At 37.7% G+C, this 13,041-nt stretch overlaps 1 protein-coding gene across 4 annotated transcripts in view; it reads right to left on the bottom strand.

Moving 5' to 3' along the window:
• The window catches only part of ANKS1B (ankyrin repeat and sterile alpha motif domain containing 1B), a gene marked incomplete at its 5' end in the record, with an annotated part of 414,325 nt that overhangs the window by 19,668 nt on the left and 381,616 nt on the right, over positions 1–13,041 (bottom strand). For all 4 annotated transcript variants that reach the window (XM_083860540.1, XM_083860539.1, XM_083860541.1 and 1 more), the window contains 2 exons: positions 4,177–4,248; positions 8,129–8,257. In XM_083860540.1, the coding sequence (XP_083716666.1) occupies positions 4,177–4,248; positions 8,129–8,257 (201 nt within the window). The remainder of the gene's footprint in view (positions 1–4,176; positions 4,249–8,128; positions 8,258–13,041) is intronic.

Genomic DNA, 13,041 nt, shown 5'->3' with positions numbered 1-13,041 from the left:
TATCCATGTCCCTGTTCCACTGCAGACCTTCTGAAAGCAGTGGCCACACAAAAGAGAGAGATAGACCTGCAAGCCCCAAGACAGAAGAGCAGAGACTGAAGAATCTAAATCCCAAAATAGTGTTTGATGCTGACATGGTATTTGCCTAGGAAGTTTCACCAGAAGGCATATGCAGACATTTACGCTTCTACTTTTGGAGGAAAAATGAAATGGAGATTGAAAAGTAAGAAAGGGTTTAGTACAAACAAGGAGACTGCCATCTAAATTCAGTTCCTTCATTATGTAAGAAGAAATGAAAGGATGAAGAAAGGCCCCAAATGCTGCCTGTTTTCAGTGAGTCAACTCTGCTCCACCTTCACCTCCAGAGATAAGAGAATCAGATTTTGTAGCAACTCTGACTTTGACATTTTGGTCTTAAGTCAGCAAGACATTTAAATACCTGCTTTGTGAACAGAATTATATTGCTAGTTCCTCAGAACTTTGACCTGAAATTTAAGAACCTATTCCGAACAAGAAAATATTTAAGAAAGAATTATGATAGTCAGGAAAGTGGCAGGATCCTAAAGAACTAAATTTAAGTTCCCTTCTGCTGCAGTATATATTTGACTGGTTTAGATTGTTCAGTTGGTGTATGCAACACCAGTGATTTAACGTTGCTGCAAAGAAAGAGTCTGCCTTATTGCTGTGCTCATGCCACTAAATATAAAACAATCCCCTTCCCACCTGATCAAGGAATTCCAATGTGTAAATGCCAAATGAAGTCTTCTGTAGAGAAAAGGTATCTTTCTAGCTCAAAATTAACTTTAATTCTTGCTTTTATTTTGATGCAAACATATCTTCTTCTCCCTTCATGTTCCTATAAATTGCAATGAAGGCAGCAATCTGATCGAAAACGCAACTTGCAGTATTTCCCATTTCACACTGAAAAAGATGAGAACTCTTAACTTCTTGAAAGCTTCTCTCAAAGATAATTAATACATCTATTCTGGCCAGGACAGCAAGATTTAATCTCCAAGTAGGAAAGGTCAGTTTACAGCAGGTGAGGATGGAGATAAGGAGACAGTGCTGACCACTAGAGAGGGAATTTGTGAGAGAAAATAGCTGGAAACAAATAAGAAATCATAAAAATATAAAGGAGTGCAAATATATGAATAGAAAAGTGAAGCCCTTGGCAAATATCCACAGTTTTGGGTGGTTGCAAGAATCTGCAGTTTGGATGGGGAAAAAAAGCATGTATAACCTTGACCCCAGTGTTGAGCTCCAGCTATTGCATCTGTATGATTTTCCCCAAACAAATCCATCATCTGCCCTGCTAGAGCATACTGCTGCTCAATGCTGAGAAGCACAGTGAGTTGCCAAGAAGAGTTATTAAGGTAAAGGTTCCAAAGATTTTTGTTCATCTGGTTTTTTTTTTGGTTTTTTTTTTTTTTTTTTTTTTTTTTTTTTTTTTTTTTAATTATCATTGGTGGTTTTTTACATTATAGGAGATTTAGGATCTCCTTTCACTTTTAAGCTCTAAGAACGAGGCTACTGTAAGCCTTTCCGCAGAGAGACACAAGGTTTATCCACATGACACTTCCCTTGAGAACCAAAACTATCAATTGCAATAAATGAAAGCCCTAGGAGCATCTACAACTAACAGTGAGGGATCTGCAGCCAGAAAACATGTAATTTTTGTTGTTTCTCTGTATTTATAAATGATTAAGGAAGATTAATTTTTTTTTCACTGATACACTCCTTTCATCCTTGTGCACCTGCTGACTGAAAGACATCCAGTGAATGTCAACACTTTTGAGAACAGTATTAGGTTAAAGATGGAGAACCAAAAGCCACATTGACAGAAACATTAGGTACCTAATTTTCATACATTCTCCACAAAACCATTTTGTGGCTGAGTCCAGAAAGATTAAAAAAATTGCAGGGAGTGACCTCAACTTGGTATGGTACAAGTTTATATGTGACATACTGCTCCCCATACCCAGCACGTTTCAGATTGCAGCAGGCTACAGTTTTGCAATATGTGCATGGAATAACAAAAAAAATACTAGAATAAAAAAATATTGTTCTATCAGAATAGTACAACCCTATGTAAAAGTCTTACTGATTCTAGAGACACTGGGCAAGTATAAAGAATTCAGCATCTGAGAGCCAGACAAATAATATATCTAACTTTTCACTTCTTTTGCTTGTAAGTGAAATGTATGTTTCAATAAATTTAAAGTAAAATGTAACTATAACAGAAACCAGATTTTCAATTACAACCCAAGGTTACTTAAATACAATAATGAACATCACAGCAAAATTTCAGGATGACTTTGGGCAATCTGGAGTCCCAATTCACTGACAACAACTTTCAGGAGACATCCAGAGGGAGAAAGTTTTGGAAAAATATACATTTTTATCACTGGGAAACAGGCTAAAATAATAATTTGTTCCCATTAAGTCAAAGGTTTTTGCTTTTGACTTGAATAGGAACATGATTAAAAGGACTACATAGAAAGAATAGATGAAATCCTGATTAAAAACTGTTTAATTCAAATATCCTTGCAACAACAACAAAAAAATTCAAACCATAAAATAAACACTCTCACAGAACAATTGTTTCAAAAGAGAACATAAAAAAGAAATGTATATAAACCCCACGACTGTATTATATAAGTGTCCTGTATGGCACTATAGAAAACTAATGCAACTGCACTATTTATATATGAAATGTGTGTTTTAAAAGAAATCTGTTTTCAAACACTTAATTTTTTCAGTTGTATAATTTTAATTGGCCAAAGTTATTACTTATAGAAATATATATTAAAATGCCTATAAATTATTTAAAGCCCCTTTTTGATGTTAAGCCTCCTAGTTCAGTCAGAAAACTTACTGAGGTTGTCATATGCTACTATGGTGCGAAATTCTGCCCTAATTTCTGCATAGGCAGGCACCTAAAGAATTGAACTGCTAAGCCTGACAGTTTCAAAACTGGATTGGAAGATGGTATGCTTGCAGCCTCAATTAATTCCCCAGAACACGTGTATATGATTGTAGATCCCTCTGTGTCAAATCGTTGGGTATTTTTTCAGAGGAGTTTAAGTCCAGGTAAGGAATGATTAGCATGTAATTAGCTGAGAAGCCTCAGATCATCGGGCAATCTAGTAGTTGTGAATTACTACCAGCCCTTAGCTAAAACAGCTAGTATGAAAGTCTGTGTGTTGCACATATATAACCTGCAGGAAATGGTTGTCTGATTGTATGAATTTTACACATCTTCCAGCTTTCTGATCTGAATGTCATGTCTTGTGCTCAGAGGTATCTTGCATAAGAGATGTATGGTACACAGAAAAAAAGATTTTGCTCATTCATCTAGGTAATTGTACACATTTGGTAGATTAGCAAACAATTACATTTTTCATTAATTAATCATGACAGACAATGATATGTTTACCACGGCTGTGAACAGGTGTGTTCTTATTTCAACTACAGTTGGGAATAAATTAGGCTATGGCTTGTTTTCAGTTTCCAGCAGCAATGTTTCTTGGAAATAGGCTACTGCAATTTTCTACAAACCAGTATCAGGCCAAAGAGCCACAGGAAAACATATTCTTGATGGTCTGAGGGAAACCTAGCTCCTTTCTCACCATCAGTTGAAACTGAGTTAGACCCCATTTCACCCTTTAATCAAAAAGCATATAAGTAACTCATAATTAAAGGAAATACTCATGTGAGTAAAATTATCCATAGGACTGTTGGATTAGACCATACATAAAACCAATGTATTTGGTAACATGTTATATATTTACTACTACGTATTTAACATTGAAAATTCAATCTAGATTATCATATAAAAGCTATGAATTCTGTTTATAAAACAATTGGATATGGGCACGCTTAAATTGTGTGGACGGTACTTTGAAACATACTCAAAGATTCATGAGAAAATGTAACACATACATTTAGGTTTTTGTGTTAGATACAACACGCAAAATAAAAACCTATCTTTAAATTTTGATATTCAAATTAAGATATAAGACAGAATAGATTTCTGATTGAATATCAATGTAAAAGCAAGGAAACGACATGGGTAGCAGTACATTATAAAAGCAAAAGGGGTACAGTACAAGCAATCACAGATTGGTGTTATTTGATATTATTACAATAGAGCAAGGAGTAGGTTTACAAACTTACCCTCATCTTTGCACATGCATCCTGTGTTGACTCTGTGCCTCTTAACTCTTTTACCAGCATAGAACCTAAATACTAGAAAAAAAAATCCATTGAACTTAAATTAACTGAAATTTCAGAACTGACAAACGTTTGCAGAAATGCACTAAAAATGATTTAAAAAAAATGAGTGGTAGCAAACAATTTCTTAACATATTGTTTTAGATTTTTTTTTATTCTGCAGTTCTTTGACAAATCATTTAAATCAATGTGTTAATCAACCCATGAAACAAGAATGCACAGCAACAAGAGTATTGAATCAGCTAGAGTTCTTTGAAACAATATCTGAAAGTCATCTAGCTTATCATTTTAGTTACTGAAACAACAAACAAATACTAGATTCCATCTTTAAAAAGCCATTTGATTATAAAATGGAGAATTTGCTTTTTTTAGCTGCCATCTGCCAAACCCCTATTGTTATGTATGCAATCACGTGGATGAGAAGGCCAGTAGTGATCTTAACCCCAGTATACTCAATTTGTAAATAATTTACGTGCAAATAGCAGAGCCCTATGCCAGCAAAGAGAGACAATAAATCTGTACTAAAACTAGCTTAAAGCATTATTTCTTCCTAAGGAAAGGCTGACCCTGAACTATTATGTTGAAGCCTTTAGTGATCTAAAGACGGGCCATGTGAGAGGAAGCAGAAGGTTGCTGTGTTCTGGCTCAGCTCACTGGCAACCACCGTGCCCTCAGAGAAGTTTGCTCATCTCCAAGGGTGACAAGGCAGGCAGTGCCTCAGTGACACAGCCCCTATGCTACAGGCCTCTCCCTCCCTGTGTCACTTTTGAGCCCTCCTGCACCATGACAGCAACCTCTGCTCCTCTGAGGTCTCAATATCCCCCTTATACCATGTTTGAATGGTGCTGCTCTTCCAGAGATGGAGCTGGCTGCATCATCCATGCCATTCCCAGCTAGCAGTGAGGCGTCTTGTTATGGCTAACTGGGCTGTCCAAAGCCACATCACACTTGACTCCTCTTGGAAACAGCCTAAGCTGACCCAACCAGATGGTGAACCAGCTCCAGCTTAGACAACAACCTATCAAAAAGAACTTTAGTAACAGATGAATGCAACCTGGAACTGGACAGAGATTGTACTGGTTCAGTTCTCTGGTCTCCTGTTCTAAACTGAGATATCTTCTTTAAAGCCTACAGTTTACACTGTGTACTGCAGGAGTTTCTGACCTGCAAGAAAATGCATAAATATTTCAATGCAGACAGTAGCCAACACAGCAATTAGTGAGGAACACTTTATAGGGCATTATAAATGGGCCAGTCAGTGAGCAACATCAATGCTACCAGATAAGCACAAGCATAAAGGAATGAATGAAGGGCATTCCTAGAGGACTGCAGATGTGAAAGATTCATAAACTGAGCAGCTGTGAGTCCAGCTGGGGGCTTGAGGGTGACGTGAATAGGGCTTTGGGCATTAATTTGATGGGACAGCTTGTTATTGCCCTTGAAGAAAAACAACAAATTTAAAGCAAGCTCTGAAATTAAGAGAGTAAACAAAACCATATAGAATTGAACTGTATTTTTCTCTGAATCCTGATGTCTGACACATTTGGAATCCTTAGCCTTCTCTGGGCAGGTTGCAATTAATGTCGAACATTTTTTGGTTGGTTGGTTTTTTGTTTTGCTTTGGGGTGTGTTTTTTTTTGTTTGTTTGGTTTTTTTGGGGTTTTTTTTGTTTTGTTTTTTGTTTTTTGTTTTTTGTTTTTGTTTTGTTTTGTTTTGTTTTTCCCCCTCATTTTTTTATAGACTACAGTAAAACAAATTGATTTTTCATTGAAAGCTACTAGTTGGTCAGGCACCAGGATAAAAAAGCAGTGCTTTTTGCTTATGGAAGAAGAGGCAAAAAGGGAAGAGGACAGCTCCTGTCCCATCTGCACAGCAGCAAAAAGCCTCAGCAAAAAGCTGAAGGCATTTAGAAATGCTTCCTAAGGTGGACTGTGGAATAGACACACAAATCACAGTAGTACAATCCAATTTAATTGACTGAAAAATCTGAAATTCTAGGAGGAAATTTTGCTTTCTTTTGACTTGCTGTGCTTTTGGAAACATTCCTTCTCAAAAAACTGGGGCATGTGGGAGCAATACAGAGAACATCCAACAGTTTAACTGATTGATGTGGCATAGAGTGAAAGCTACCCCAATTATAACTTACAAGCCAGAGTTTTACTCTATAAGGCTGAGGTCAGTACAGCTCAAGGAGCTGAAATAAAGTAGTGACACATGCTCCTGAGGAAAGGAAGGTCTTTCCTTAATCACTACTAACTTGGATATTACTGATCATTCAAACTTCATTTCTTTAATCATCCATCTTCCAATCTACTACAAAGGTTGCATTAGATTATGAATTTACTGCTGGATCATGCCAAAAAGGAGAAAAGGCACTTAAGATAAACATGTTCACTTCAATGAAAACTAGGAAAAATATTTAAAGAACTAGAAGTTGCTAAGCTTCCTTTTCAATCTGAGGTGAGCAAGGATGCTTTGAATAGTAGCAGAACAAGACTGAGAGCAGGCGAGATGGTCCTTGACTGTAACTGGTTGAGGAAGGCAGAGGTTCTAGTTACTGTCCAGGGATAATCACTTCATGCATGGCAACTTTTAACCCCATGAGAGTCTGATGGAAGATACAGATGTGCTCCAGAAAGAGAGGTCTGACCTCTTCTGACCCTCATCAGTGGGAGCCAGGCTCTGTCTCACCTGCATTTAGTTTCTAATTCCTACCTTCCCAGATATGCTTTAAATCCAGTCCAGCAACCTCCAACTGTTCCCACAAATGCAGCAGTATTTAGTGAACAGAGCATTACCCTAAAAAGCACCAAAGATCCAAGCCCCTTCAAGTGAAGAGGATCTCCACCCCATGTCCTGGACCGGTAGTGAACTCCCAGCTATTATCCTGAAGTCACTGGCGCTACTGAGCCCCTTTCCTTTGTACCATGAGCCAGCCTTCCGTCATAAGGTGGCCACCTCCAGAGAGGACACACAGTGGACTTCAGCAACTTCAACAATCCTTTTCAGCAAAGTCAGAAGGGGAAATGCAAGCATTTAAAAAGGTAGGCTGTGGTGCCTCTTCAGCTCCCCAGAAGCCCCAGTTCCCTCACCTTGTTGACAGGGAACTCAAGATTTCAGAAAACTGTTTTTCTTATTAAAAAAAAAAAAAAAAAAGCCTTCCAATGACTTTCTGTACTGCAGGAGACCTTTCTTTCCTTCACAAGCATTTATAACAGCCAGAGAAGACTAATTGTCTTTAGTTGTAGAGGGAAGCTTCATTTCTCCAGGGATGGGAATTGGTAATCACCTGCAACCACATGGAGGTAAAAATAAGTATACCCTGCCCTGATGGAACTGACTGCTACTGGTACTTCAAGTAGCCATCAGGCTGGGAGAGGTCTGAATGTGTCCTTGTCCCATGGATGGAAAACACTCAGGATCCTCATCTCCTTTTTCTCTATTTCCTTTCCCAAAAACACATATATAAAGTTCAGGTGAGGTAACACTTACCTTAATCGCTGTGCACACAGCATTAAGATAGGTATGAGGATCCTATATTATGTTTTATTATTCTTTCATAACCACTAGACAGGGATTTATAAGAGATGAAAAGTAGGGGTGCCTGCTCACACTGTCATTTCAACAACACTTAGCCATTTACTCATAGTGCCCTTTCTCTAACATTAATGCCTGCAATATAATGGCTGCAATATATCACACAATTCATAGCAAAAAAATACTGTGCACCCTTGTTTCTCCTTTATTAGAATTACAGTATTTCAGAAGTAGTGACCTGTCTCTCTAAAAGTGACTGAAAAAAATATTATAAATTAAAGTAAAACACAACAGCCCATCAAAATCCAAGTTTAATATATCTACCCCAAATCAAACCACTAAATTTATCAACACTTACAAATGCTTTATAATCGCATGACTGGAAGATGAGTTTCTCTGGATGATGTTGCCAATATTGTACAGGCGTTGATGCTGTGGCTTCATTTGGAGGTCGCAAGGTAATTGAAGGCTCTCCCCAGTCTCCTGTCTGAAAATCACAGTTGTTCAAGATGTAAGAGTATGTGCAGGCAAATTCATTATAAAGTAGCCCTCCACTGTTGTGCTCAATTAACAAGGATTTATTTTCTACACATAGAGCCATGTTACTAAAATAAGGGAGCACAACTCCTACAACATTTTTCATAATTTAATTTATAATCCAAAGTCATCTTCTGTAGTGTTTAATAAGGCTTTAATTAGATCTCTTTGCTTTGAAAATAAAATCATTATGTACCGGAAATGTTCCTTAAAAAAAGTGTTTACAATACATATATGAGGATGAGAGCACTTGAAAAAAATCATGAGATGCACAAAAATGTCTTTCACAAATTCTGCTATGTGTTTTACAAGCTTTTCTGCACAGTTAATATGCCTTCCATTATCTGGCACATATAACCAATAACTAACTTTCCTAAATGGCTAAATAACAGAAACTTTGCTTTGATCTGATGACTTATTATACATTCTTCAAACACATGAACATTCTTTAATCTCTTTACGAATATTTACTTTGATCACCTTCTCTTGATGCCTCAGCGTGGAGGTACTAACATTGCCCTTCCACATTCATCATTCTCATTGATATAGGAGATTGCCTTTCTGAGCTGTCATCTCCTCTTTCCTCAAAGCCCTCAGAGAACACAGGTAAGAGTGCAGTTTGCTGCCAAATCCCTTCACAGCACACTCTCTTCCAAAAGAACCAGTGCAGGGATCAGTACAGGAATGTCCCCGGCCTGGTAGTGCTGGTCTGGGTCTCACTTGCCATTGTGTATTTTTGATTGTGGCTCCACAGGACCTGAACTGACCTTGCCTTCTACCTTGCAGGCCTGTGCATCAGCTTGCTTTGCCAGAAAGTGACCCATGGATGGACTTCTACTCTTCCTAAGCCCTCTTCCCTCTGTCACCACCCTCACTTCTCTCCTATCCTGTCTGGTCTGGACTGCTTCTCAATTCCCCTATTCTCACAACTTTTGTAATTACACTTGTTCTTCCTGATCCTCCCTCTTCTCCTGCCCATTATCTCTCAAACTATTTTACCCTCTCCTATATGATTATTTCTTTACCTGCACTTATCTCTGTATTTTTTATGTATGTCATATCGCTAAAATATGTGTTGAAACTGACAAGGAATTGTTATCAGCATTTCACACAGAACATTACTAGTTTAGACTTTTGTAGCAAAAGGAAGTTGAGCATCAAAAACACATGAAAAAAATCTTATTGAAGGCATTCAAAGTCTGGCAAACTATCACATCTTATTAATTAAGTCAGGACAGAGTAAACAAAACAAGTACATCATTTTCATGTATCACAAAATAACAAAATGACACGCATTTGCACAGCTCTGCAACGAAAAGCTAGAGATAAATCTGGAAACATCGACATTACTCTGCCAATATGGCAACTTCAAGCAAGAGAACATCATAAAATAAGTTGAACCTAGTTACTGTTGGCACCATTAACAAATCTACCAATTACACAGTACTGTAATTTCTGTTTTGCCTAGTTAAGTTGCCTATATGCCATGGATATGACTTCAGCATCAGATTTTGAAAGGAAAGCAGCAGGAGCAATTGCTCCAATTTTTCTCAGTTGGCATCCACAAAAGTGAATCCTTCTGGCCACTAATGCATAAAAACTTTCTATCTTATTTAATCTGAAGTGGGAATTTGATTTCTTTACGAGGCAGTTTTTATAAAATAACATTCCCTTCATATTACAAGGGGCAAGGATCTGCATCCTTATTAATGGAGTCTGTCTTTGACAACAAGAGAAGATGGATTGCACCCATCACAAATTCTCACAGTGTGCTCAGCTGTCTCTTATGAACTGTTAGGCCACAGCTAACAGACCACTTGATTTAGTTTTGGTTTTTTTCCCCTAATAAAGATACACTCCTGCGTGTTCTGTGTAAGGAAGCAGAGCTCAAGAGGTACATCCTGGCCATTTTGCAAAAGTTTCTACGGGGACAGGGAGTAAATTCAGGACAGAAAAGTACATCTTTTGACCACCAGTCTCTCTACCAAGGAAGCACAGGGATGGCCATGAGGCAGGACCAGAACTTCTACCGAACAAGTGACCAGGGGAGTGCTCCAAACCCTTCTTTTGCACTGCTCAGCAGGTGGCTTTCCTCATGTGCAGGAAAGGGATAGCACTGGCAAATTAAGGAGGGTACATAAGGAGTAAAGTGAGTACATAATTTTACAGTTTGTTTCCCTTTTGCACATTAAGTATGAAGAACATAGAGAACTGCATTGTTTCCATCTGTAAATAAAGGGCAGAAAAAGAGGAACAATGATTACCTCTTGTTTTGGCTCAATTTTATAAAGAAATTAGAAATAATCTTCAACCATGCTAATAAAACTAGTGTATGAGACACAGTGGGACTGTATGGAGACCATGCTTGTATCCATTGAATGCTCTATAAATATAATCATCCTACTACCTACTCCTTTTAAATTAGACAAAACAGAATTGCCAAGACTGCTATATATATCTCTAGGATGTTCTAAACATGCAACAGAGCTGAGGTTAGGAGAATGCAGACATACAGGATTTCTGCTGTTCTTAACAGACCACTGCCCCAGGAGGCATTTATTGTATTTCAGTGTGTCTCGTAGAGGGAGTAGCTACTAAGAAAAGTGCATAAAATTAAACACATGGATATAGATTATTATGATGGATGGAGAAGACATTATCATAGTTAAAATTTTCTCTTGCAGCTGTATCAAAGGTGTTTTTTAATATTCAGCAGAAGTGGCTCCTGGTTTCATTCCTTTTGTTTCTTACCAAACTCCTCAGACTTTTAAACAGTACTACTGTTAGTATTCATAACCTATTTAGACTGAGTTGTAACAGGGTATTCTCCAAAGCCCAGATCCATGAAGATGTTTAGAACTGTAATTCCTATTACATATTCCCATACAATTTCCTTTCCTTTCCTTTCCTTTTTATTTTTTTTTTTTTAGGGAAGAAAAGCTTTTAAACAAGATTTAGACAGCTAAAAACATTCAGAAATTAGTGTCTAAAAACTTCACCAAGAAGAAAGGGAGCTTCTAAGCTGACTGGCTCTAGTCAGATACTGAAATTCTGATATTTAGGATGTGATGATGACAGCTAACATCAGGTAAAATACAAAATAGGACCATCTTTGACCTAGAGAAGATTTGAAACCACAAGGCTCAAGTCGGGGTGGAAAAATATTAATTACTAGTAATCCTGTATCTGAGGAGTTGATATGGAACAATTTACGGGTGATATATTGAGATTCAGGTCCTTCATAAGCACCTAATACACTTTTCAAACAGCACAGAAACGTTCATAAATTGCTGTGCAAGACCAACTATAATGTTTAATTTAAGTTTTAAAAATAGATATGATAGGATAAGGATTTTCTGGTTTGAATATTTAATTTGCAATTATAAGAAATAATCAAACATTTAAGCTTATGTATTTTTTATGACACAATATACGGATGGAGATATTTATCTCTCTGATGAAGTAGAAAGGCAAGAGATAATTTCTTCCTCATCTAACTTTACAGCTCATCAGACAGCTGTGCAATTTATCACATGGCTTTTGCTGTACTGCCTGTGGTTTAGTATTCTAACCTCCCTATGACTTTAACCAGCACCTTTCCTCTCTTTGGCCTCAGCTAACTCGAAAAAGAAGATTTTTTTGCTCTGCATTTTCAGATAAAGGATTCATAATCAGAAAATGGTCTCAAGGCAGGTGCCAGAGTGGTAAGGATTCAATCCTTTTGCAATGACAACTTTTGATAGCCTTAGAGAACAATACCTTGTGCTCTTGCAGTGTTTTCTAACCCCCAAAATGGGCAGATATGCACTTCTCAGTGCTCTAGAAAGGGTTGGAAGCTTGATGTCAAATGAGCTACAGAAGCAGACTACAGCTATTATTTTCTCTGCAATTTTTTCTACAATTGCTGCACATTTTCCTATCTCATCCCATTCCCTGAGAAGTGTATTTGACTCATGTTAAAGGCACCTGGATGCAGAGATAGTTGCAGATAAGAAATAACCCTAATAAATCTTCTATAAAAAAAGCTAACACCTCTCTCGTCTTTTCATTAAAATGTCAAGTTAAAAAGCCTCCATGCTAAAACGAAGGAAAAACCAAGAAATCCGGTTTTGAGCGGTTTGAATGTAGTTATTTTTAACAAGGACCATATCTTATAACTTTTCACCTGTTAAGCCTCATGCCTAGTTATGGTAACGTGTATTAGTCACCATGACAACAACAAATAGGAACGCACATGGATACAACAGTTCTGGCTGAAAAATTTATAATTTTTTTCCCTGTAAAATTTTTAAATGTTCTGCAGACCAGTTGAATTCTCATTATTTTCTTGTGTTTTAGTTATTAGAGGAAGACAAATTTTTTAGCTCCTTAAATGGTTGGCTTTTGAAATAATGGAAACAGGTTCATGCTGTACTTCAGATTTAAAATACTTCTGAAGCTCGGTAGCCAAAATGACCCCTCTCTGGCAGAGACGTTCCAAGGAGGCATGACAGAATTAGGAGAAATCTACAGCTGCTCTCAAATACTGTGCTGAACAACCGGCTGCTGTCCTTACCACACTGCAGTATGGATCACCAGGTTTGCTCTCACGTGCACAGCACTCGTGCCACAGAAGTGACAACAACTCAGGCCACCATCAGTGTTACCTCCAACTCCCCCAAAGTGCCTCTGCAAAGGCAACGTGTCACCTCAGCTGGGCAAAGCCTACAGACCAACACAGAGAGGGCAGCACAA

The sequence above is a fragment of the Zosterops lateralis genome (assembly GCF_965231275.1).
Source record: "Zosterops lateralis genome assembly, chromosome: 4".
NCBI classification, from domain to species: domain Eukaryota; kingdom Metazoa; phylum Chordata; class Aves; order Passeriformes; family Zosteropidae; genus Zosterops; species Zosterops lateralis.
The sequence above is the reverse complement of the archived record's forward strand: the minus strand, read 5'-3'. Positions and strand labels throughout refer to the sequence as shown.